At 45.6% G+C, this 26998-nt stretch overlaps 2 protein-coding genes across 2 annotated transcripts; one reads left to right on the top strand and one right to left on the bottom strand.

The window, feature by feature from the left end:
* Positions 1–162: 162 nt before the first annotated feature.
* Positions 163–5593, top strand: LOC129853409 (SWI/SNF-related matrix-associated actin-dependent regulator of chromatin subfamily B member 1). The gene is made up of 9 exons (XM_055919416.1): positions 163–313; positions 572–683; positions 793–922; positions 1046–1183; positions 1331–1458; positions 1651–1817; positions 2286–2476; positions 4557–4688; positions 5151–5593. Exons 1-9 carry the CDS (start codon positions 185–187, stop codon positions 5179–5181), a joined length of 1158 nt encoding a protein of 385 aa, XP_055775391.1. The 5' UTR covers positions 163–184; the 3' UTR covers positions 5182–5593.
* Positions 5515–26998, bottom strand: LOC129852839 (stromelysin-3-like). Its single transcript, XM_055918478.1, has 15 exons — positions 26739–26998; positions 13629–13894; positions 12798–12941; positions 12482–12615; positions 12091–12332; positions 11583–11787; positions 10789–11049; positions 10556–10668; positions 8601–8702; positions 8285–8350; positions 7728–7801; positions 7419–7512; positions 6867–7062; positions 6535–6625; positions 5515–6393 (listed from the first exon to the last, which is right to left on the bottom strand). Exons 1-15 carry the CDS (start codon positions 26847–26849, stop codon positions 6282–6284), a joined length of 2211 nt encoding a protein of 736 aa, XP_055774453.1. The 5' UTR covers positions 26850–26998; the 3' UTR covers positions 5515–6281.

The following is a 26998-nucleotide window of genomic DNA, read 5'->3' as shown; positions in this document are numbered from 1 at the left end:
GGAAAGCATCTAAGATGATGAACATAATAGGCTACAGTATTTTATCAGTTCTGGACTACGGAATTCTTTATGTCCTCTTTGGTGCTTCAGACTGGCCACGAAGGAAAGGAGACAAGCAAAGGAAGTTAGATAAGGAAGCCATTATACTGACGTCATTTCACAGCGCCAGTTAGTTTTTTACACAATGCGCATGCTCATCCGCGCTGATCTTTGTTGTTACATTTCCAATATGGCGCTTAGTAAGACATTTGGACAAAAACCTGTCAAATTTCAGCTTGAAGAAGATGGGGATTATTATATGATTGGGTCAGAGGTTAGTATTTTCTTTGGTTATAGTATATTTTAAGATGAGTCATTTAGTGTAATTTAGCTATAGTATAACCAACGTTAGTTACGACGGTTTGGTGCGTTTGCTTGATAATTACCGGAGGTAACATTAGCACCTAGCCGAGGCGAGAGATAGCAGCTAACAGTAGCTAGCTTGTTGATAACAGTAACAGATGCTACCCTCGTAAGTTAGCAATAGCCAGTAAGCCCTTACATTTTCTCAATTTGCCGTTTTTGATTTTAGGTAGGAAATTACCTGCGTATGTTCAGAGGTTCCTTGTATAAGAGATACCCATCACTATGGAGGAAACTGGCATCAGTGGAGGAGCGGAAGAAAATAGTGGAATCATCACACGGTTAGTAACCAAGCTAGTTAGTTAATTACCATGAAACGATAACATGGTATAACGAAGGCATACTCTTGTAATGTGGTTAATTGTTGAGCACTTTCTTCATTGCTATCAGATCATGGTTACACAACCTTAGCTACCAGTGTGACCCTTCTGAAGGCATCAGAGGTAGAGGAGATCTTCGAAGGAAACGATGAGAAGTACAAAGCTATCTCCATCAGCACAGAGCCCCCAGCTTATCTCAGGTATTGTCATCAGCATTCTCTCATAAATGTTTTGCCTGGTCCTTGATGGTCTAGGTATTGTAGTCAATAAATCTTGTTTCATATATTTTCTTCACGTGTCACTGTGTCTGGTCTTGCCAACAGGGAGCAGAAGGGTAAGAGGAATAGTCAGTGGGTCCCCACGCTACCCAACAGCTCTCATCACCTGGATGCTGTCCCCTGCTCCACCACTATCAACCGTAGCCGCTTAGGCCGAGACAAGAAGAGGACCTTCCCTCTCTGGTGAGCCTGATTAAAACCTAAACCGCGGTCAGAACAGATGAACTCTGATGTAAAGGCCTATCACAGTCAATCATAATGTAAACAAAACTGTTTGAAACAATTTTTCAAATGTGTGACTTGTGTTACTGTTCTCTCTCCCATGCACAGCTTTGATGACCATGATCCTGCAGTGATCCATGAGAATGCCACCCAGTCTGAGGTTCTGGTTCCAATCCGACTGGACATGGAGATAGAGGGGCAGAAGCTTAGGGATGCTTTCACCTGGAATATGAACGGTAGGATTGCATTGTAGCTCTCAGTCTAAAACTGGTGTCCATAACGTTGGTATTTGAATCCCTTTATATCTCTTTAGTTTTCTAGAACAAAATTATTTAAACATGACAACGTTCTTGTCATCTTCTGCCCAACCACTTTTTCTTCTCAGTCCTAGTTCAAGTTCTCATGTCGTACATGCTTTTGTTCCTCAGAGAAGCTCATGACTCCTGAAATGTTTGCGGAGATCCTGTGTGACGACCTGGACTTGAACCCCTTGGCCTTTGTCCCGGCCATCGCCTCAGCCATCCGCCAGCAGATAGAGTCCTATCCCACAGACAGCATCCTGGACGAACAGACTGACCAGAGGGTCATCGTCAAGGTACAACCAAGATTGTTATGTTAACTTACTGTGTGTGCAACAATGTGGTGAGACCAGAGTTACAGAACTTAGACTTTGTCTGATAATTAAAAGGTGCAATTTGTAGAAATAGCACCACCATTTCCTGGTTTCAAAAATATTCAAACGTTCACCTGATTTTAGTTTGACACAATAAATGTATAGTGTAGAAAATCATTGTACCATCTAAACTGCTGTGAAATATATTTTGAATAACCAAAAATATTGTATTTATCTGTTTGAACCCGATGTAAAAAAAGAAAAAAAGTATAAAGAAGCTAATATAAAACTTACGGAGGGGAATCATAGAAATATCACACAAAGGTCATGCCGCGTATCAGACTTGCTTTCAATGAGAATGGCAGATCTATAACTCGCATTTCTATCTGAAATCACATAATGGACCTTTAACTGATTAGTTAAAACATGATTTCTTATCTTTACCATAAGCTAAACATCCACGTTGGAAACATCTCGCTTGTGGACCAGTTTGAGTGGGATATGTCAGAAAGGGAGAACTCCCCAGAGAAGTTTGCCCTGAAACTGTGCTCGGAGCTGGGCCTAGGGGGAGAGTTTGTCACCACCATTGCTTACAGCATCCGAGGACAACTTAGTTGGCACCAGAGGACATACGCTTTCAGGTAATATATACAGATTGGTCTTGAGACCCAATCCGGGACCCGAATTCTACATTTTCTCACAGGTCTGGGTCCAATCTGATATAATTACACATACCTGAGACCTGTGACAATCATAACGTGTTTCCCCTTAAGGACCCGTACAGAGCTGAACGCAACTGCTGCAGTAAAGAAAGAGAGAACTATATTTATGTTGTTGCTCTTGCTTTTCACGAGTGGCGTGTAGCTTGTTGTCGTCCGCCAATCATAAGTCATCAAAGCGGCACTGCAGTCATAGAGCCTCCGTGTGTGGCAAAATAAGTTAGGAGGTCTCTAATCGCTCAGCTCCGGATAATAAAGTAGCTTAAAAATGGGCTTTTATGCTGCTTCCCTCATTGGGATCGGACCGGGTCTAGATCCAACCGGGTCTATACGGAATGGGTCTCTAACATACAGTACCAGTCAAAAGTTTGAACACCTCTACTCATTCAAGGGTTTTTCTTTATTTTTACTATTTTCCACATTGTCGAATAATAGTGAAGACATCAAAACTATGAAATAACACATGGAATAATGTAGTAACCAAAAAAGTGTTAAATAAATCTAAATATTTTATATTTGAGGTTCTTCAAAGTAGCCACCCAAGGTAGGGGTGGTATACAGAACATAGCCCTATTTGGTAAAAGACCAAGTCCATATTATGGCAAGAACAACTCAAATAAGCAAAGAGAAATGACAGTACATCATTAAGACATGAAGGTCAGTCAATATGGAAAATTAAGACATTTGAAAGTTTCTTCAAGTGCAGTCGCAAAAACCATCAAGCACTATGATGAAACTAGCTCTCATGAGGACTGCCACAGGAGAGGAAGACCCAGAGTTACCTTTGCTGCAGAGGAGATGTTCAATAGAATAACTGCACCTCAGATTGAAGCCCAAATAAATGCCTCAGAGTTCAAGTAACAGACACATCTGAACATCAACTGTTCAGAGGAGACGGTGTGAGTCAGGCCTTCATGGTCGAATTGCTGCAAAGAAACCACTACTAAAGGACATCAGTAAGAAGAGACCTTCTTGGGCCAAGAAACACAAGCAATGGACATTAGATCGGGGGAAATCTGTCCTTTGGTCTGATGAGTCCAAATTTGAGAGTTTTGGTTCCAACTGCCGTGTCTTTGTGAGACGCAGAGTAGGTGAACGGATGATCTCCGCATGTGTAGGTCCCACCGTGAAGCATGGAGGAGGTGTGATGGTGTGGGGGTGCTTTGCTGGTGACACTGTCAGTGATTTCTTTAGAATTCAAGGCACACTTATTCAGCATGGCTATCACAGCAATCTGCAGTGATACGTCATCCCATCTGGTTTGGGCTTAGTGGGACTATCATTTAGTTTTTCAACAGGACAATGACCCAAAACACACCTTTAGGCCATGTAAGGGCTATTTGACCAAGAGGGAGGGTGATGGAGTGCTGCATCAGATGACCTGGCCTCCACAATCACCTGACCTCAACCAAATTGAGATGATTTGGGATAAGTTGGACCGCAGAGTGAAGGAAAACCAGCCAACAAGTGCTCAGCATATGTGGGTACTCCTTCAAGACTGTTGGAAAAGCATTCATCATGAAGCTGGTTGAGAGAATGCCAAGAGTGTGCAAAGCTATCAAGGCAAAGGGTGGCTACTTTGAAGAATCTTAAACATATCAAAAGATATTTTATATTTAACACTTTTTTGGGTTACATGATTCCATAGTTGATGTCTTCACTATTATTTTAAAATGTAGAAAATCGTAAAAAATAAAGAAAACCCTTGAATGAGTACTGTATGTATAGCAAATACTCAAAGCTTAGCTGGTAAGAGGACTGATCTATCTCCAATAGTTTTTGTATTTGGGTGAAATGTAATAGACGTTCTTGACTTTGTAAAGTCTGTTTGTGAAGCAATGTATGAATTGGGTGAAAAGTAACTCCCGAGGCAGTAACACTGACCTCTGCTTCTGTTGGGCTCCAATCCTAAAATATCCCTTTCAGCAACATGCTATTTTCCTGTTTGGCTGTGTCTCATGGTTGTGCAAGTAATTTGTTGCGGCTCTTTGTCTCCTTGCAGTGAGAACCCGCTGCCCACGGTAGAGATAGCCATCCGGAACACAGGTGAAGCTGACCAGTGGTGCCCACTGCTGGAGACACTGACAGACGCAGAGATGGAGAAGAAGATCAGGGACCAGGATAGAAACACTCGGTGGGTGGTGCCGTGTTGGACTACTGTCCTAAAAATATACTTCATGATCTATAGACTGGTTGGTTGTTTAGCAACAAAACAGACTGGGTGGGCTTAGATTGTTGACAACATGTAAACTATATTTTGTTTCCAATGTTTGTGTAAATTAATATTTTCAGTAATGAGCACTTGTCTCTCATACATCGTTACAGTTGTTGGTTAGCTCGCTAGCAAATTTTAGCCATATTAGCATAGCCATCCAGTCAAAACAAGACATGGTATCAAGAACAAGCTGAAACAAGACCAATTTTCCCCATGCGGCAGCTTCTTGTCATTGACCAATTAGTGAACAAAAGATCAGATTTGGGCTGCCTGTCTAAATGCTAAGTTTGGTAAATGGAACTATCCACCTAGCTTCTGTTCATTCAATGAAATGTGTTTGTGTCGTTACTGATATTGACTCTGTGTACATTTGCATTGCAGGCGCATGAGGAGACTGGCAAACACGTGGTAGTTGATGCAAGAGGAATGTCTTGCTCCTTCAACAAGACCGACAGTAGGCCATTTGATGAAGTATGAGAGTGTTGGGACTTGCTATGCTAACAGCATTAACACAGGCATTGCTTCAGCCTGTTTACCAGAGCAGGTCCTCCTCTTCACCGATCACCTCAGCTCTCTACACAGCCTACGTCCCCTCCATGTGTTTATTTGAGCAAAGCTCCACCACAAACACCCCCTACAATGTGCTCCCTCCCCTTCCCCTGTGTGGTGAACCTGTTCCCACTTTGACCACTGACTCTTCTACCCACCCACAGAGGAGTGAAAAAACACAGGAAAACTCAGACAATATATTCTGTTATGTTGTATTTGTTGTCTTTTTGTACATTTGAATAATTCTTACAAAAATAAAAGTGAAATTATCTTGATTGCTTTTGATAAGTGTTATGTCTTTGTAAATTGCATTAAATCATAGTGACCATACAATCAAATGAAAGGTTATTAAACTAATTTAGGGAGTAAAAATATGTTTGCTGCCTTATTACATAGTTGTTGGGCTGTTTTGCATGCTTTGTTCACGCTTACAACACCCGGCACAACCCAGTTGTTGGTGGTGTGCTAAGCCATTTCTATTTGGCAGCAGTGCGTCACCCACAAAGGCAATAGTTGGAAAGTGCAGACGGTGCAGGTTCCCTCGGTAACAGGATTCCAGATAGTCGGCAGATTTATGAATGAGTCGAGCAGCAGGTCAATAACAAAGACGAGGCAAGAATTTTGTTTGCACCTGTATTTAAAAGGTGTGATTCTGTTTGAAATGGCAAATGGTTGTGTGCCATTAGTACCACAGCCAGAAATGCATGTGGTGATGGAAAGGTTGCGATGCACATTGGCCTCTGATTGCATTTGACATTTCTAGTTACAACACTCGGTGAAAGAGAAGTCTGCAACAAACTCACTACGGTGGCTCCCAGTGGACACACTGAACTGTACAGATGGTACGTTGCTCCACTCTTCATCCACATCCCTCTGAGGAGTGAACCCTCTATCCACAGCTGGATGGCTCCTGGTTTCTTCAGTGGGGCTGGGAGTATTTCTTGAGTTTATTTGGTCCCCATGCTACTGCCCCTGGTCATTGGGCTCCCCTCCATCATGCCTAAACTCGCCAGCCTGCTCCTCAGGGAGTGGGAAGTAGCTGGGGTCTTCCTCTGGGGTGTCAAATACAGTTCGACTGCAACAAACAAGTGTGCATCAACTGACATTGCTTTAAAACATCAGACACTGAGGGATACTTTGAGGGGCCAGAGCCCAAATGTAACTTGAGAAAAGGGCAGAGTCACTAGTCAACAACACTAGTGATATTGATACTCACAGAAGTTCTGGTGTCATCAGCAGCTTCCTGCCTCCAGGCTGGTTTGGAAACACATCTTCCAGAAAGTAGTAGATGTGTCCTACTCCGATTCCTGAGGTGGAGGAGCAAACCAGTAGCATTTACAGTTAATGACATGACTTCACTAAATAAATAGGCCTGGCAATGACTGACCTCATTGTTAAACATACAGGAACTGACAACACAATGTCCAGGGGGACACATTTGAGCCTATGCTCTGTAGATACAAGAGATAAACGGTTAAAGTAGGGGAAAACCCATGTTGTTCCTCACTGCCATCTCAGGGTGTGTGAGAGACACATAACATACTGTACCTAGAAGGTCAACGACAATGGAATTGCCAAGCAGCAATGAGAATCCCATGAGCACCCAGGGCAGAAACGGTGCCTGGAAGTTCAGAAGGCCAAAGAAGTTCATGCGTATGTAAGGATTCCTTCTACTCCACACATACACCAGCATGATGGTGAATGCCTGGCCCAGGAAGAATAGGTTGGCAAAGAGGCCAAACAGCTGTGTAGACCTTCAAGTTAAAGACACCAGTAGAAACATAAGCTACACCTGCAATATGCCAACCTGAGAATATACCAGGTGAATAGACATGTAATTTCTCAAAACACATGGCAACCCATAAAATGTATTGCTGCCTATCACAATACAAAAACATACTAATACAGTTTGACCTAGAACATTGCACAATAGAAGGAGGTTATTAACTGGAAAAACAACTGTAGACTACAATATATTATTCTTCAGGAATGCACAGTATGGCTACAGCTGTGACGGAACAGGGAACTGCTGGATGACATTTTTTACTTGAATACCTCGGTGCATTGGGTACATTGTGTCAGTTATAATGTAAAGGATACAGTCATGAGGACACCCCCAAACAGGAACATATATACAAAATCTGCAGTGCGGCCTCGGAAAGACCCTTCCTCCAGCATACGACAATAACGATACCTGTTTGTCTGGTAAAGGAAAGTAACCGCAATAACTCCAAAACAAAACAAACACTAGACATGGGTAAGAAGGAGCCACAAATGAATTAGGAACATTCCATTTGTTTTGAGTTCAGGATGACAAATATTGTATGTTTTTTTCCTAACATCTTTTGTAAAAACTAAATTGAGTTTTAGACTAATAGATTTCTTTTAAGATGTCCTGACAAAAGATACAGAAAGATGATGTTGAACAAAAAACTGAATCCAAGTGAGCCGAAAAAGAGGAAGTTGGTGATCAGTCGCCATATCTGCAAAACAGAGAGGGAAAACGCAAGTAATATTAAATGGACAGTTCACTCAAATTACAAAAGTTCACATTGGTTTCCTTATTCTGTAAGTAGTCTATGGACAAGTTATGACAGGGAAACTAATCCAAAACACAGATTGCTGTCATACCTTGTCCATACACTCTTAGAAAAAAGGGTTCCAAAAGGGTTATTTGGCTGTCCCCATAGGATAACCCTTTTTGGTTCCAGGTAGAACCCTGAGTGGAAAGGGATTTATACATGGACCCCAAAAGGATTCTAACTGGAACTAAAAGGGTTCTTCAAAAAGGGCTATCCTATGTGGACAGCTGAATAACCCTTTTAAGTTCTAGATAGCTCCTTTTTTTCTAAGAGTGTAGACTGCTTAGAGGGTAAGGAAACCTAAGTATAATTTTGTCATTTGTGTTTACTATCCCATTAAGTATGAGGTATACATTGTGTTTATCAACAGAGGTTCTCTCTTACCTGGTATCTTCTAATGATAAGGTCTGGGTTGAAATAAAGCTGAAATGGGGTGATTACCTCCAATTGCTACAACCCCAAAGAAAGATAATACATTGAATGTATGAATTCATCAGCAGACACAGTTACACCGTTTCAATATGGTATACCTTCAAATAACGTATAGTGAAAAAGTGTTATGTCCCTTGATTTGTTTTCTCTCATCTTTGAGTATCTGTATATTATTTCTAACCAAACACGCCAAAACATCCAGTGCACAGTCGGCGAGCTGTTTACTGCAAGCCTGCTGAAAAATAGATGCCACTCGTCAGTCGCTTACCACCGCTGCTGTAGTCAAAACGCAAGCTGTAGTGTACGCTCTGGTAACGGAAGGAATCTGGAAATATTCTTGAGTGAAGCTGTGAGCCATGGTCAGAAGAAACTAGTTTTTGCCTATGACGCTTTATACATTTGTTGATCCATTACGTCCGAGTACAACAGCGACGCACCTTTAACAGAGCAACATGAAAGCGACATTATAATAGTCATGGCACGCCCCTACTTATATTAGCCAATCAGACTATATATCTATCCGTCTATTTATTTATCTGAGTCACAAAAATGGACAACGTACTTAAGCTTAAATATTTTATTTGTACCAAAACACAGTACATTATTAATATTTTTGTATTTGCATAGTAAATGTGACATTTGAGTAGAAAAACATGTTAAAACATAAAGATATGTAATCAGAACAGATGATGGCTATAATTAAAGGACAATTATGTCTTGAAATGATTCTGAGCTCTATAGTCAACACCCAAAACGTTAGAAGAGATCTGCCACTGCCAGGCTGCAGCTATTGGCTGTCAAACACAATGACAAAAATATCACAAATACATATTTTACAGTAAAGCAGATATAATAATACTAATACTAATAATAACTTTATTTGTACAGCGCTTTTCAATACAAGTAACAAAGTGCTTCACATCATAAAATAATAAAATAAAAGTACTAACAAAGAAACAAAGACAGGAGAAAGAATAGCTAATTTAAATAATTTAAATTGTACATTAAAAGCATCGTTATAAAGTGTGTCTTCAGCAGGGATTTAAAAAGAGCCACTGAATCTGCAGCCTGGTCTCCTCTGGCAGACCATTTCAAAGTCTAGGGGCCCTAATGGAAAATGCCCAGTCTCCTTTCGTTTTCAACCTACACTAGATTTTGGAATGGTCAATAGTGCCCTACCAGAGGATCTCAGGCTGCGTCCTGGCTAAGAAGAACAAACATATCAGTGCCCTGCACGTACAAAATGCAATGAATGGCCCTTCCAAAAAGTAACTTATCCTCATGGCTTAGATTCACATCATGCAGCACCAAGGATGGAACATTCCATCCCTTTGGACTGACTGAGAGCACCATGGATGGACCATTATTGAATTAAGTACAGCTATCTTAGAATGAACATAGATGTGACCGTGATAGCATACTTGATGTCATACAAGTAAGACTGTGAGTAAGTGTTCATAACTTTAGAGGACAAAAAGTGTCCCTGATTGTCAGTGATTTCCAGATTTAGCACCTTAATTAGTAAAAAGAAAAAGAAAAAAAGACTTCATAGAAAATTGCAGTGCCTTAAACATATTTCCCTTTAAGAAGAAAACAAACTGCAACATCTCTGGAGTAAATTAGACATCACGATACAGTTACTAACCTCCTGCAGATGGCACTGTCTTCTCAGCCCACGGTCTTTACCAACGCCTCTTCTGACCGTACACTCTTGCAAAGGGTTCTACATTGAATCCAAATGGTTCTACTTGGAACCAACAAGGGTTCTACCTGGAACCAACAAGGGTCCTTCAAAGTGTTCTCCTATGGGGACAGCCAAAGAACCTTTTAAGGTTCTAGATAGCACCAGAACGTAAAACCCAACCCAGCAACAAATAAATACAACTATATAGCTGCACATGAAGTCCAAACTCTGAGGAAACATTTGAATTTGTGTTTTCCTGAGAAGAAAAAAGGATCTAGTCCATTCAGTGTTAAGATAATGAGTAAACAAAAACATATTTGAGGAATAGCAAACATTTTGTGGAAATCACTCAAGTGAAGTAATAAAGTCTTCACCTAAATCATTTGTCTCTGGTCTTGTTACGCAAAATGGTCTTGTTCCCCAAAATGCACAACATTATAACGTTGTATTTGAAAGGACCATAAGGACACGAGCATGGTTGGACTTGACTTGGACTTGAATTTGATCTTGAGAGCATTATCACATAATGATATTCATACATTTCTGCAACCAAAGAAGTCCATGTGAAAATAGCGAGGATACCCCTGTAGTGAATTCATCTCCACAGGATCAAACTTCCAGTACTGCCTCCCTCTGATAAAGTGGGCATAGCCTGTCAATGGGAAAAAAATCTATTCATCAATACAATTCAATAATTATCCTATGATCTAACTTTTCAATGTCGGACTCACTCCCAAATTGAGGTGATTAGGTGATTCCCTCATAATATTACCATATTGGTCCTTGAAGGCTGCGTCTACATCACTGGGGATGCCGCGCCAGTCCTGCATGTTGCGAGGGTAGATAGAGTCGACGCGGTTCTCCTTGGGGCTAAACCTCCAGTAGCTGCCTGACTTGAATAAGTAGGTGTTGTAGTTGTTGTCCTGGCCCCAGCGCAGAGCTGCCTGGATGTGGGAGACTGACAGGCCGAGGCTCTGCACAGAGTCTGGCCCTGTGATCTGTCTCTCTGCATCAAACACCCAGTAGCTTTGACCTGCAATAGAGAGAGAGAGAGAGAGAGAGAGAGAGAGAGAGAGAGAGAGAGAGAGAGAGAGAGAGAGAGAGAGAGAGAGAGAGAGAGAGAGAGAGAGAGAGAGAGAGAGAGGAGAGAGAGAGAGAGAGAGAGAGAGAGAGAGAGAGAGAGAGAGAGAGAGAGAGAGAGAGAGAGAGAGAGAGAGAGAGAGAGAGAGAGAGAGAGAGAGAGAGAGAGAGAGAGAGAGAGAGAGAGAGAGAGAGAACATCATACAGTAGATGTCCCTGCTGTGGCCCAGCAGGGATCTGGGCTATGTTTTTATAGTTTCCATAACTCTTGGCTATTCAACACTCTTGTCACTCTTGACATGCCCTACTTAAAGTTGCAGAATAACACTTTTCTGGCTAACCAAAAAGTTCATAAAGCTATAATGCAGTTGTTTTCCTGCTTGTCTGCCTACATGTATGTTAACCTGTTTGTTTTCAACTTGGGGCTTACCTAATCCTACACTTATAAAATATAACCAACCACAGCACAATATCTCTGTCACCCACCTTGAAAGAACCAGACATTCCCTGATTGGTCTTCAAAGGCTGCATCAATACTCTCTGGAATCCCCCGCCAATGGCGGGATGCCAGCGCGGGGTAGCCTGCTTCCAGCCGCCCCTCCCGAATGCGCCACACATAGCGTGACTTAAAGAAAAACAGCTCTCCGCGAATCATAGACATAGCATCGAAGTCTGTCTGGCAGGCGTCAGGCTGGAGACAGAAAGAGGACCACTAGACTCTTAGAAGAAACTGTGCTATCTAGAACCAATAAGGGTTGTTCAGCTGTCCATGGAACCCAAAATAGTTATACCTGGAACCAAAAAGGGTTCTCCTCTGGGGACAGCAGAAGAATCCTTCTGAAACCCTTTTTTCTAAGAGTGTAGTGTATTTCCATACTGTCATATCATGTTTATTCTTGTGTGGCTAGTATCTCAGTTGTATTGTGTGTCTTATATTGTTATTATTTGCCTGTGTAGCACCTCCAAAGAAAAATATGGCGAGATTAACACTCACAATACTACTAATGATCTCATTGGTATCTGTGGTGATTTGTGGCAGTGGTTGGGGTGGAGATGGGGGCTGGACATGTGGACGAGGGCCATACAGGTATTGGATCCCCAGCTTGTCATCCTCGCTCAGCTCCAGGGGATAGGAGAAGCTGTAATAGGGGGACATCACTGCGCCCGGTTCCTGGGAGTGCTGCAGGCCAAGAACATGCCCGAACTCATGAGCCGCCACTTGGAGGAGGTCTGTGCCTGTAGTAGAGTCAGGGCGAGGGTCACACCTCCAGGGATAATACACTACAACCGTAGGAATACCTCCTGACTTTACTAATTTTACATAGAGCTCTATGTAAATCAACTCTCCATATTTCCTGCATGTTCCCTGCCAAGAAAACACTCACCCATGTAGTTGCCAAGGGACCACGCCTCATCATAGTCAAAATGGATGTCGCCCTCCCTGTGGGTCTTGGGGAAGAAGGCATGGGCTAGAATGCCCCCAGGGCCGTCAAAGGGCAGGTTATCTCCATGCCAGTAACTACAGAAGAGATCCATATCAGGGTAGGTTATCTCCATGCCAGTAACTACAGTAGAGATTCATATCAGGGCAGGTTATCTCCATGCCAGTATCTACAGTAGAGATCCATATCAGGAAAGAGCTGGCTGAGCAGTAACTTAAAGTCTGACATTTGAATACACATAATGTACACACATGCGTACCTAGTGAAGTCAATGACAATGTCAGCCTTTCCACTGCTGACCTCAGTGAATGTGAGGGGTGTGACCTCAGTCCACACTCTCAGGGCTTCCAGCAGGACACGCCGCACTTTGTCTTCACTCATCTGCCAGGGGAAACGAACCACTCTGAGGAAGAAAGATGTATAGATATAAACAGATATAAATCAGAAAACGTAAACTCCACGCACACATGCACACACACACACCATAGTCTGTAGCCTGTAGAAACACACCAGAGACCACCAGCCTTGTTGCATACCTAGAGCCTCCCTCTCATTTGATATCTAACCATCAAATCAACAGATATGTGTGCTGTTACATAGACCCTCAGGCTCTGTAAAATAACAGTGTATCATAGTCCTGTTCCTTCCCATTTACTTAATCTGTAAAGTCTCATTAGCCCATCATGGCTTCCCCTCTCCTCTCTCTGAACGGCTTCTTAAATTCCATTGCATTTTGATAAAGAACAGCCACAATGAGAGGAACCAGGGTAGACACAGACAAAGAGGCAGCAGCCAGTCGACAGACAGCCCAGCCCAGACTATCCATACAGTGAGTCTCAGAAGGAGGAAAAGTAATACCATAAAAGCTACTTTATGACCAAAACAGGAGACTAATGATGGATAGAGTAACACTGGATTCTGAACATACAGTACCTTTCCCACCAGTACAGGCAAATATGCACCAAAACAGGATACAAATTCTATTTCCTTTGTTGGGACCAAGTCCATCTCTAAATACAAGCTGTACACGAGTGTGGTTATGCTATAATAATAATAATAACAATAATAATAATAACATTATTATCCTTACTTGTAGGTGAGGTCAGTTTTCTCCAAGCGCCCCCCAAACAGGACAAAGCGTTTCTGCCTGTGTCTCCCCCTGTAGATGACATCCTTCAGTGTGGGGTAGTCAGGGACGCCACACCGGGGGTGGTTAGACTCCTCAGTATTGTTAGTTACCAGTGCTGCTCTTACAGGGTCTCCTATGGCCAAGGCGGTGTCTTTGAGTGTGTCCTGAGGATGGGCCACTCTTCCTCTCTTCTTTAGGTCATGGAGATCAAACCTCTGGAGCCATCCCTTTGAAACAGCAGGATCATGAGAAACATTTATTAGATAACATGTTTACAAAAGTGTCACTTATAAGGATGAACATCTTTAATTAAAACGCATTAGAAAACAATAGATTTGGTGCAAGTATGTATCTTAATGCATTGTACTTTTTTGAAATCCATGCATGCACTGACATTGCCTTAAAGGGAAATGTTTAAACAAATTCTACTTCACATTCATCATCTCCAGCACCACCCTAACATCAACATATGTGAAAATGGTGCGTTCCTATGTTTTGTAGTAAAATAGATAGAGAAAGATTAGTAGACAATTAGTAGGCAGTTAGTAGGCAATGCCAACTCACAATTGGTAAAAATCACACGATGCACACCGATGATGTCATTAGAAACACTTATATTTCTCTATCTATTTTACTACAAAACATAGAAACGCACAATTTTCACATATGTTGATATTGGGGTGGTGCTGGAGATTATGAATATGAAGTTGAAAAAATGTGAAGTGTCCCTTTAACATGATTGCTAGTATCTCTGAGAGTGGGAGTATGAGAGGTCAACAATAACTGGAAATAAATAAACAAACAAAAATTGCCCGTCAGAGAGTGTTTTCCCTTGTTGACTTGGAGTGGGCTTGTAGCTTACTTTACTGTCAGTTATCATTACACATAGGAACTATTACAGTAAATATCCCCCTGCAGAACCCAGAGGAAATTACTTTGCTCATCACCTCCTACCTCAAGCATAAATTACAGAGAGGAGAAATACTGTCAGTGGCACAGCGTCTCCATGGCTTTTTGAAGTTGTACAATTCAATGCCTTTTACAGCTTTGCAATTCAGGAAGCATTTGGGTGCTCTCATGATCACATACGTCTTTACATTTCCTCTGACACTGCTACTGTAAAACACATTGGATTTCTTAATGCACTAAGAACACGAGGATGTAGCGTATTCGACACTCTTAGAAAAAAGGGTTCCAAAAGGGTTCTTCTGCTGTGCCCATAGGAGAACCCTTTTTGGTTCCAGCTAAGAACCCTTTTTGGTTTCAGGTAGAACCCCTTTGGGTTCCAAATAGAACCCTCTGTGGAAAGGGTTGTACATGGAACCCAAAAGGGTTCTCCTATGGCAGGGTTCAATCAAATGGCGGCCTGCGGGCCGTGTGGTTTTATTAGGCCCCCCAAGTTTTCTGAGTAAAAGAAAAAAAATCATTGTGGAATTTCATTGTTGGACATAAAAGGCTGTAAAAACAACAGGAAATCATCTCCAAGTGATTTTAATTTAAGAATTCCCATGCATAATAGAGAGGCATGTGACCGTATACAAATATAAGCTAGGTTTGAAATGATTATGTTTCGGTCTAACATTATATCTGTTTGGGCTTCTGCGGTCAATTTGCAGTCTACAAAATATTTGTAATTATGTGCAGGCCCTCCTACCATCCGCTCCAGAAAAAATCAGCCCGCGGCTGAATCTAGTTCATGATCGCTGTCCTATTGGGATATCCGAATAACCCTTTAAGGTTCTAGATAGCAAATATTTTTCTAAGAGTGTAGCACATTCTAGATGAACGATAATCAGACATAAGTCCTAATCATTCTGTCATTGTGTCAAGCCAGCCCTCCCTCTGGTAGCCTACTGCTTTGTGAGGCTTTAGTGTTGTGGAGTTGTGGGATAATGGGAACAATGCCCAGCAGGATTCGTGGAATGTGCTCCAGACCTCAAAACGAGAGGGCCTTACCCTGAGTTATGTGCCCCAATCAAGGAAGAAACACTAGGCAGCAGAACTCTCAGTCATTCTGCCTGCATTTCACATTTGTAATTTAACCCTAATATATGGATCTTGGGCTTACACTCTAATCTAGTTTGGCAATAAGATGTATACCCAACTGCATGAGAATGGGAGTGTGGGCTATCTACAATGCATTGTAAAGCGTGGCTAACAAGCAGGAGGAGTGTGCACTCAACATATTTCAAAAAGGGAAATGAGAAGAGAAATTAGTGCTGTTGACAAGTTGCTGACAATAACACCCTCCCATCTGTCAAATGGATCAGTCTAGCCCCTGAGATGAGAGAAAGCACAGCTCCTCCCCTCAGATTGCCAACAGGGTAATGGCCAAAGTTCACTTCCATGGTGTCACAGGGGTTGAACCATGAACTTATGAAAGCTTTGACTGTCCTCAAATTGCCTGTCTTTGTTAACATTTACGGCTGTACTGCATATGCTCTTCTGCATGTATGTCCACTGAGCGGACAGTCTGGAGACATATTTAAATTTGTGCATATGCTGTGTATACCCAACACGTGGTGTTCAGTTGTGTCTTCTGTGCTTTCACTGCTCTGGCTGGGACTCAACAACAGCGGCTTGAGATTCCTAGATTGTCACGACTTCCGCCAAAGTCGGTCCCTCTCCTTGTTCGGGCGGCGTTCGGCGGTCGACGTCACCGGCCTTCTAGCCATCGCCAATCCACTTTTCATTTTCCATTTGTTTTGTCTTTGTCTTACACACCTGGTTTCAATCCCCCAATTACTTGTTCATTATTTAACCCTCTGTTCCCCCATGTTTGTTTGTGAGTAATTGTTTATTGTATTGCGGTCCGTATTTGTGGCCTTGTATTTATACGACGTGTATTGTGATATATTTGAGTAAAATTGCTTTCATTACTCATATCTGCTGTCCTGCGCCTGACTCATCTCACCAGCTACACACAGACGCATTACAGAATTACTCACCTCCGAATGGAGTCAGCAAGAACATGCGCTCCTCTACCTGCCTGTGGTGGTAGAGGAGCGCATCCAGCAGCACGCGACCATGTTGCAACGTCTGGGCACCGCCATGGATCGCGTTCTGCAGACGATGGATTGTTGGGAGAGAGGAGGAGGTCGTCCAGCGCCTTCACCAGCCCCACTACAGCAGGCCCCACTGTCCACCCCTCCTTCACCCGGTCCCAGAGGGATTCTGTCACGTTCCTGACTGGTTTTCTGTTATTTTGTATGTGTTTGACGGTCAGGGCGTGAGTTTGGGTGGGTAGTATATGTTATGTGTTTCTATGTTGGTTAAAGGGTCATCTGATCCGTCTCGCCTCTCCTCGTCCGAGGAGGAGGAAGAGGTAGACAATCGTTACAGAACCACCCACCGAACCACCGGGACCAAGCAGTGTGACTACGAGCAGCGACCAAGTAATCAGGACTCGCGGACTTGGGAGGAAGTATTGGAGGGAAAGGGACACTGGGCTCATATTGGGGAATATCGCCGCGCTCGTGAGGAGATGGAAGCAGCGAGAGCCCAGGAGCGGTGGTATGAGGAGGCAGCAAGGAGACGTGGCTGGAAGCCCGCAAAGAAACCCCAAAAATTTATTGGGGGGGGGGGCTAAGAGGTAGTGGGCCAAGGGCAGGTAGGAAACCTGCGCCCACTTCCCAGGCTAACCGTGGAGAGCGGGAGTACGGGCAGACACCGTGTTACGCAGTAGAGCGCACGGTGTCTCCTGTACGTGTGCATAGCCCGGTGCGGGTTATTCCACCTCCCCGCACTGGTAGGGCTAGATTGAGTATTGAGCCGGATGTCATGAAGCCGGCCCTACATATCTGGCCACCAGTACGTCTCCTCGGGCCGGCTTACATGGCACCAGCCTTACGCATGGTGTCCCCGGTTCGCCTACATAGCCCGGTGCGGGTTATTCCACCTCCCCGCACTGGTCGGGCAACGGGGAGCATTCAACCAGGTAAGGTTGGGCAGGCTCAATGCTCAAGGGAGCCAGTACGCCTGCACGGTCCGGTATTTCCCGGCGCCACCTCCCCGCCCCAGCCCAGTACCACCAGTGCCTACTCCACGCACCAGGCTTCCAGTGCGTTTCCAGAGCCCTGTTCCTCCTCCACGCACTCTCCCTATGGTGCGTGTCTCCAGCCCAGTGCCTCCAGTTCCGGCACCACGCACTAAGCCACCTGTGCATCTCCAGAGCCCTGTTCACACTGTTCCTTCTCCCCGTACTCGTCCTGATGCGCGTGCCCTCAGCCCGGTGCCACCAGTGCCGGTACCACGCACCAGGTCCATAGTGCGTTTTGAGAGTCCAGTGTGCCCTGTCCCTGCTCCCCGCACTAGCCTGAAGGTGCGTGTCCTTAGCCCGGTGCCTCCAGTTCCGGCACCACGCACCAGGCCTACAGTGCGCCTCATCCGGCCAGAGCCATCCGTCTGCCCAGTGCCATCTGAGCCATCCGTCTCCCCAGCGCCATCTGAGCCATCCGTCTCCCCAGCGCCATCTGAGCCATCCGTCTCCCCAGCGCCATCTGAGCCATCCGTCTGCCCAGTGCCGTCTGAGCCATCCGTCTGTCCCGAGCCATTAGAGCCGCCCGTCTGTCCCGAGCCGTCAGAGCCGTTAGTCAGTAAGGAGCCGCTAGAGCCATTCGTCAGTCAGGATCTGCCAGAGCCGCCAACCAGACAGGATCTGCCAGAGCCGCCAACCAGACAGGATCTGCCAGAGCTGCCAACCAGACAGGATCTGCCAGAGCCGCCAACCAGACAGGATCTGCCAGTACCGTCAGCGAGCCATGAGCGTCAAGAACCGTCAGCCAGCCATGAGCGTCCAGAGCCGTCAGCCAGCCATGAGCGTCCAGAGCCGTCAGCCAGCCATGAGCGGCCAGAGCCGTCAGCGAGCCATGAGCGGCCAGAGCCGTCAGCGAGCCATGAGCGGCCAGAGCCGTCAGCGAGCCATGGGCGGCCAGAGCCGTCAGCCAGCCATGAGCGTCCAGAGCCGTCAGCCAGCCATGAGCTGCCCCTCAGCCCAGAGCTGCTATTTATCCAGAACTGCCCCTTAGTCCAGAGCTGTTTCTCTGTCCGGAGCTGCCCTTCAGTCCGGAGTTGCCCCTCTATCCTGAGCTACCTCTCTATCCTGATCTACCTCTCTGTCCTGAGCTATCTCTCTGTCCTGAGCTACCTTATCCCGGTGCTGCCCCTTGTCCCGGTGCTGCCCCTTATCTTAAGGTTACCCTTTAAATTAAGTGGGTGTAAAATGAGGGTGGTCATTCGAAGGGGGAGACGTAAGCTGGGATTGACTATGGTGGAGTGGGGACCTCGCCCAGAGCCTGAGCCACCACCGTGGTCAGACGCCCACCCAGACCCTCCCCTAGACTTTTGGTGGTGCGTTCGGAGTACGCACCTTGAGGGGGGGGGTTATGTCACGTTCCTGACCGGTTTTCTGTTATTTTGTATGTGTTTGACGGTCAGGGCGTGAGTTTGGGTGGGTAGTCTATGTTATGTGTTTCTATGTTGGTTAAAGGGTGACCTGATATGGCTCTCAATTAGAGGCAGGGGGTTTTCATTTCCTCTGATTGAGAGCCATATTAAGGTAGGTGTTTTCACATTGATTGTTGTGGGTGGTTGTCTCCTGTGTCTGTGTTTGTTGCGCCACACGGGACTGTTCGGTTTGTTTGTACGTTCGTTCTTTTGTGTAGTCATTTTCCTGTTCGTGAGTTCTTCGTTGTATGTAAGTTCGCATGTCCAGGTCTGTCTACGTCGTTTGTTATTTTGTTAGTTATTCAAGTATAGTTCGTTTTAATCTTGTTCAATAAATTCATTATGTCATATTCCAACGCTGCATCTTGGTCGAATCCTTGCTCCTCCTCTTCGGATGAAGAGGAGGAGGAAATCCGTTACAGATTCGGCTTGCGCTCCCGAGGGAGTATGATGGGACGGCTGCCGGATGCCAGGGGTTCCTACTCCAGCTGGAGCTCTACCTGGCGACCGTCCACCCGGCTCCTTCGGGATGTGAGAGCGTGTCTGCCCTCGTCTCCTGCCTCTTAGGAAAAGCCCTGGAGTGAGCCAACGCCGTATGGAGTGAAGGAGACGTAATGGACCATTACGCAGGTGAATGTCTGTTCCACCTGAGGCAGGGGACGAGGAGCGTGCAGGATTTCGCTTTGGACTTCCGGACCCTGGCCACCAGCGTGAGATGGAACGACAGGGCCCTGACTGATCACTACCGGTGCAGTCTGCGCGAGGACGTTCGTCGGGAGTTGGCCTGCCGAGACACCACCCTCACACGTTGGACCAGCTGGTGGATCTGTCCATCCGGCTGGACAACCTGCTGGCTGCCTGCGGACGTCCAGTTTGGTGCCTGTCAGTTCCATCCCCCAGCACCTCCGCTCCGACGCCCATGGAGCTGGGAGGTGCTGCACTTAGGGCAACCAGAGGAGGGGCCATTCCCTGCACCATATGTGGCCGCAGAGGGCACACTGCTGTTCGGTGCTGGGGAGGTTCCTCAGGGAGTCGAGGCAGCAGGCAGGGCACAATCGTGTCATCCCAGGTGAGTCGGCACCAGGCTCACCCAGAGCCCCCTGTTGCTCACATGTATGTGTTTATTACATTTATTACCCCGCATTCCCAGCATAAGGCGCTCGTAGATTCAGGCACAGCTGGGAATTTTGTTGACCGTTCATTTGCTCATAGTTTAGGGACCGCCCTTGTTCCTGTGGATATGCCCTTCCACGTGCATGCCCTAGATAGTCGACCATTAGGGTCAGGGCTGATTAGGGAGGCCACCGCTCCACTAAGCATGGTTATGCAGGAGGGTCACAAGGAGAGAATCAGTCTCTTTCTTATTGATTCTCCTGCATTTCCCGTGGTGCAGGTTAGCCTGGTTGGCCTGTCATGACCCCACTATTTCGTGGCAACAGAGGGCTCTCAAGGGGTGGTCACGAGAGTCCTCAGGGAGGTGTGTAGGAGTTTCCATCGGTGCGACTACGGTGGAAAGTCCAGACCAGGTCTCCACCGTGCGCATCCCCTCAGAATATGCCGATTTGGCTCTCACCTTCTGTAAGAAGAAGGTGACTCAATTACCACCCCATCGAGGGGGTGGGGGGATTGTGCGATAAATCTCCTGGTAGACGCAGCACTTCCCAGGAGTCACGTGTATCCTCTGTCACAGGAGGAGACGGCGGCTATGGAAACATATGTCTCCGAATCCCTGGGGCAGGGATACATTCGGCCCTACACTTCACCTGCCTCCTCGAGTTTATTTTTTGTGAAGAAGAAGGATGGGGTCTGCGCCGTATATTGACTATCGAGGTATCAATCAGATCACAGTGAGGTACAGCTACCTCATCGTCAGTGCGATCGAGTCAATGCACGGGGCGTGCTTCTTCACAAAATTGGATCTCAGGAGCGCTTACAACCTGGTGCGTATCCGGGAGGGGGACGAGTGGAAGACGGCATTTAGTACCACCTCAGGGCACTATGAGTACCTCGTCATGCCGTACGGGTTGATGAATGCTCCATCAGTCTTCCAGGCCTTTGTTGACGAGATTTCCCGGGACCTGCACGGGCAGGGTGTAGTGGTGTATATCGACGACATTCTGATATACTCCGCTACACACGCCGAGCATGTGTCCCTGGTGCGCAGGGTGCTTGGTCGACTGTTGGAGCATGACCTGTACGTCAAGGCTGAGAAATGTCTGTTCTTCCAACAGTCCATCTCCTTCCTAGGGTACTGCATTTCCACTTCAGGGGTGGAGATGGAGAGTGACCGCATTTCAGCCGTGCGGTAAAGGAAGTGCAGCGGTTTCTAGGGTTTGCCAACTACTACCGGAGGTTTATCCGGGGTTTTGGTCAGGTAGCGGCTTCCATTACCTCACTGCTGAAGGGGGGACCGGTACGACTGCAGTGGTCGGCTGAGGCGGACAGGGCTTTTGGTCACCTGAAGGCTCTGTTTACCTCGGCTCCCGTGTTGGCTCATCCGGATCCCTCTTTGGCGTTCATAGTGGAGGTGGACGCTTCCGAGGCTGGGATAGGAGCCGTGCTCTCTCAGTGCTCGGGCACGTCACCAAAGCTCCGCCCCTGTGCTTTCTTTTCGAAGAAGCACAGCCCGGCGGAGCGAAACTATGATGTGGGGGACCGGGAGCTGTTGGCTGTTGTCAAGGCTCTGAAGGCATGGAGACATTGGCTTGAGGGGGCTAAACACCCTTTCCTCATCTGGACTGATCACCGCAATCTGGAGTACATCCAGGCGGCAAGGAGACTGAACCCTCGCCAGGCAAGGTTGGCCATGTTCTTAACCCGTTTTGTTTTCACTCTGTCCTACAGACCAGGTTCCCAGAACGCTAAGGCAGACGCACTGTCCCGGGTGTATGACACAGAGGAGCGGTCCATGGATCACACTCCCATACTTCCGGCCTCTTGCCTGGTGGCACCGTTGGTGTGGGAGCTGGACGCGGACATCGAGCGGGCGTTACGCACAGAGCCCACTCCCCCCCAGTGTCCAGCTGGGTGCCTGTACGTTCCGTCTGCTGTCCGTGACCGTTTGATCTATTGGGCCCACACGTCACCCTCCTCTGGACATCCTGGCATCGGTCGGACGGTGCGTTGCCTTAGTGGGAAGTACTGGTGGTCCACCTTGGCCAAGGACGTAAGGGTTTATGTTTCCTCTTGCTTGGTGTGCTCCCAGGCACCTGCCCAGAGGGAAATTACAACCCCTACCCGTTCCACAACGGCCGTGGTCGCACCTGTCGGTGGACTTCTTTTTTTATTTTTATTTTTTTTATCCCATTTTCTCCCCAATTTTCGTGGTATCCAATCGCTAGTAATTACTACCTTGTCTCATCGCTACAACTCCCGTACGGGCACGGGAGAGACGAAGGTCGAAAGCCATGCGTCCTCCGAAGCACAACCCAACCAGCCGTACTGCTTCTTAACACAGCGCGCCTCCAACCCGGAAGCCAGCCGCACCAATGTGTCGGAGGAAACACCGTGTACCTGGCCCCCCTTGGTTGGCGCGCACTGCGCCCGGCCCGCCACAGGAGTCGCTGGAGCGCGAGGAGACAAGGATATCCCTACCGGCCAAACCCTCCCTACCCCGGACGACGCTATGCCAATTGTGCGTCGCCCCATGGACCTCCCGGTCGCGGCCGGCTGCGACAGAGCCTGGGCGCGAACCCAGAGACTCTGGTGGCGCAGTTAGCGCTGCGATGCAGTGCCCTAGACCACTGCGCCACCCGGGAGGCCCTCGGTGGACTTCTTGACGGATCTTCCTCCCTCACAGGGCAACACCACGATCTTGGTCGTTGTGGATCGGTTTTCTAAGTCCTGCCGTCTCCTCCCTTTGCCCGGTCTCCCTACGGCCCTACAGACTGCGGAGGCCCTGTTCACTCACGTCTTCCGGCACTACGGGGTGCTTGAGGACATAGTCTCTGATCGGGGTCCCCAGTTCACGTCCAGGGTCTGGAGAGCGTTCATGGAACGTCTGTCCTGCGCCTGACTCATCTCACCAGCTACACACAGACGCATTACATAGATGACCACTCTGGGTAGTAGAGCCATTGGAGGAGCAGAGTTCCCCAGACAATATTGACTTGTCTGCAGCCGCCTTGTGTGTTCTCACATCATCTGAGAGCAGACAGAGGATATCCTTATAGGAGTCTCTGGCACAGTGTTTCTCAGCTAAGCCCTGGGAGACGCAGTCAGTCCATCATCTTCTGTCCTGCTGACTATGCAAGATGCCCCTTTACGAAGTAGTTCACCCCCCCAAAAGAGGCCTCTATGTGACTCAGGATGTTTTATCATTGTGTTTGTGAACCAACGTGTTTTGGGAGGGGGATCCATTACATGTATGGACACATCTAGCTTCTGGTTACAGTGATGACAAGATCTGTGAGTCACTGCAGTGGAGTGACAGTGTGGTATTCAAAGAGCACAACTCAACATGTCTGTACAAGTATACAAGTATCCTAAAGCCTAGACATTATAACATGTGGTCATTCTGTCAGTTCTTGTAAGAATTTGTAAAAAGGAGGACACTTAAACCCTTTCATATAGGAATAATACTAGAGGACATTGTCTGCAAACGGAGCAACTTGGTAATGTTTACACAATGCATCAGATATGGTCTTGATTTGGAGAGGGTATGTATACTACTGAGTAAATACAGACAAACTGTTTCACTATAACAGGATAGAAGATTCAACTGATGAGGTGAAAGATAGATGCACCACTATCAACACATGCCTCCTTATCCTCCTTAATCCAATACATCAGCCACAATCAGTAACACCAGGCAATGGAAGATAGGTTACAAATCTCCTGGGTTCTTACTGTGCTCTCTTATCTTTCCTGGCAAACAAACTTCCTCCCCTGAGACCTCAGGCTTCCAGATTATCTGTCTGCCGAGCAGAGAATCAGGGGGATAATGCCACCCTCACCTTGTGTAACAGGGTTGGTTATGTTTCCACTTGCCTCTAAAGAAATGTGTATTTGATGTTCAAGCATTCTTATTGGTTAGTTCAATTCTGATGACAATAAGGGGTGTTGTGATTGGCCCCACTTGCAGATAGGGGGAGATCGCGAACGTCAGGTCTTCCCAGTATGAAAATGTGATGCAAGGGGTAGGTCACGTTCTGAATACTGTTTTCTATTTTCTATTTTACAATGTGTACAAGTTTGCTGTACGTTACTGATTTTATACATGTGTGGGTATATGGTACCTGTTAGGGATTGAGGGGCTTTCTGGGATGTGCTTTGGCATATGATTGCTGTAAATAATTGTGTTAGCTAGCATACACCGATGTCATGGTCACATAAGCCACGGCTAACACAGTTGTCTTCATGCTACAGATTTTGTCATCGACAGCCATCAACACTGTTAAGCCCTGCACAACTAACGTGCTGTTTCCCATTTAACAACAGGTATTTATACATGTTATATTTTGTATTGTATTTTTGTATTTTGTTCGCCCAGTATGAAAATGTGATGCAAGGGATTTTGTCATCGACAGCCATCAACAACGGTTGCCCACGAAGCACGGTTGTTACCCATCGCTCCACAAAGGCCGCGGCCCTTGCAAAGCAAGGGGCAACCCTACTTAAGTCTCAGAGCAAGTGACGTAACTGATTGAAATGCTACTAGCGCGTACCCGCTAACTAGCTAGCCATTTCACATCCATTACACTTGCATGACCTGATCACACATTAACTGGGTTTTGTGACCTGCTGTGACTTAATTCAATAGGTGGGTGCTATGGGAACTGAGGCTAGTAATCTCTGATGTCACTTCCAGTCTCATGGGTGTCTGGCAGTCAGTTTGGCCAGAGGACAGAACTAATGGAGCAAAACAGGAAGAAAAAAACCAAGGGACATGGCTTTTATACACAAAGGGATATCCAAACATTGAGCCCATCGTATTATTTTCCCTCCATTTTCCCTGTGAGAGCAAACAGGCACTGTGTTTCCTGACCCAGATACAGAGAAACTTGTCCCTGCTTGTATAATCACTAACTCTTTTGTCAACAATGGGAAACAAATTGACAAAACTACAAATTATGCTTTCCAGTTCAGTTAACAACTAGACATAACAATTAATTATTATTTGTATGTGTTGCCATCGCAGCTGCAAGTAATTTCGGTAAAGGAAGAGAGTAGAAACTAAACTAACAACTTTTCCTCCATGGCATTGAGGGGACGTTTGTCATACTTGGTCCTTCATACAGTTGGTTTACAGTAGGCTACCTCAGACATTCTCAAATGAATGAGTTTGCATTTTTTCCAGTTTTCATCAAGAAGCCGATAATCTCTGTCATTGAGGCAGTAGGCTAATATTGGAAGTTATCCGCAATATATAATCTGAAACATCAATTTGGACAATAAAACACCCCCAATGGCAATGTGGAGCTTCCCTCTTTATCCTCTCATTCACAGAGTTGTTGACAAAATGTTTTTACAGACCAGTTATTATCATTTCCTGCCCTGCGGAGACAAGAACTCAATTACCTTCTCTATTTACCACACGCCCAGACCCTGCCGGACTTTCAGTTGTGCCATGTTAGCCTAAATGTTACATATCAGATCAATTAACATTGCATGAAGGTTGAAAATAAAAGCCTTTTGATGTCAGTGTTGATGTTGTGGCAGTGGATCTGTGAAGTTTCTAAATGCCACATTACTTAGACTTAGTCCCATCCTGGGAGGGTTATGTGTTTGACAGATACATATTTTTGTTTAGGATTAATGAGGCAGTGTTTAAAGGGCAAATCAGCAATTGAAACAATATTAAAGCGTCTTCCAGCCCTGTTTCGGTAAAAAGCTGAGGGACGGGCTGGAAACATGTAACCACTCTCAAATTCATAGACAGAGCTATGAATGTAAGGACTGATCATCCTTGACATCAAAATGGTAGTTTTAACCATGTTTTGAGGCTATATAGCGTTTGTTTACATTTACTTTGTTAACAAACATTCAAGTGAAACAAGCTTATATTTTAGGGATTGATCGGGTACCTTAATCTAAGCTCATAAGTCATTTATAAATGATATTCTTCAAAAATCAATGGATACATATCACAACTGTATAAATCCAAAAATGGATGTAGCAACTGCTGATTGCCACTTTAAAATATTATGTTGTAATATACTCATTTCATATCGGTCATCTTCGAAAGATATGACACTTTGTCCTCTGCACAGGTTCATCATCTTAACACTAAGTATTGACATAGAGCCCTTCTAATAATATTGAGCATAAAATCTACAAGATTATTTGTTTTGACAGATGGGTTTAAAATATTTAGCAGGTTGGTGTCAGTCAACCAGGGCGAAGCATAATCATAACTGTAAGCAAGCACACTGTAGTGTGGGTATAGCACACTGAACATTCGAAAAAGCCTGGAAAACTGGGATTCACAACTAAGAAAACTTTTCTGCACTCTCATGTGTGCATGATTTGAAATAGCAGGTGAATTGGGAATGCACGAATAATAGTTGGCAGTGACTTGCAACACCGATGAAACTTCCAGTAATTACACTATCAAGCTATTTGTGTCTGCTGAAAGATATTATCAAACAAAATAAAGGTAATACAACTAAAGTATTCTGCACTCACCGGCGTCGCTTTGTACCTGATTGCTTCGGGCACTGGCGAACAATGCATGCTTCGGAGGCATTGCAGCGTAAAGACGCAAGATAGGACAGAAATCTGCATCATTATCATCATCTTCTGGACCCGTGGACAGATTTCTTCAGCTTTCTCTTCAGCCTGAAAAGTGACGGCGCAGCTTCTTACGGGCTCTTATATAGATTCTGATTCTTTGTTCTTTCTTCAAATACGCGTTTTATAGCCTGGACTCTGGAGTGATAATACCA

The sequence above is a fragment of the Salvelinus fontinalis genome, chromosome 4 (assembly GCF_029448725.1).
Source record: "Salvelinus fontinalis isolate EN_2023a chromosome 4, ASM2944872v1, whole genome shotgun sequence".
Taxonomy (NCBI): Eukaryota; Metazoa; Chordata; class Actinopteri; order Salmoniformes; family Salmonidae; genus Salvelinus; species Salvelinus fontinalis.
This window is presented reverse-complemented; position numbering and strand designations above follow the sequence as displayed.

Bases quoted from the DNA above. Each gene is read 5' to 3' on its own strand.
- LOC129853409 (XM_055919416.1), top strand. From the start codon at position 185: ATGCGCATGCTCATCCGCGCTGATCTTTGTTGTTACATTTCCAATATG. The intron at 314-571 runs GTTAGTATTTTC...TTTTGATTTTAG, and splicing joins ATTATATGATTGGGTCAGAG to GTAGGAAATTACCTGCGTAT. The intron at 923-1,045 runs GTATTGTCATCA...TCTTGCCAACAG, and splicing joins GAGCCCCCAGCTTATCTCAG to GGAGCAGAAGGGTAAGAGGA.
- LOC129852839 (XM_055918478.1), bottom strand. From the start codon at position 26,849: ATGATGATAATGATGCAGATTTCTGTCCTATCTTGCGTCTTTACGCTG. The intron at 11,788-12,090 runs GTGAGTGTTAAT...TTCTGTCTCCAG, and splicing joins ATGAGATCATTAGTAGTATT to CCTGACGCCTGCCAGACAGA. The intron at 8,351-8,600 runs GTAAGCGACTGA...TTGGGGTTGTAG, and splicing joins TTTTGACTACAGCAGCGGTG to CAATTGGAGGTAATCACCCC.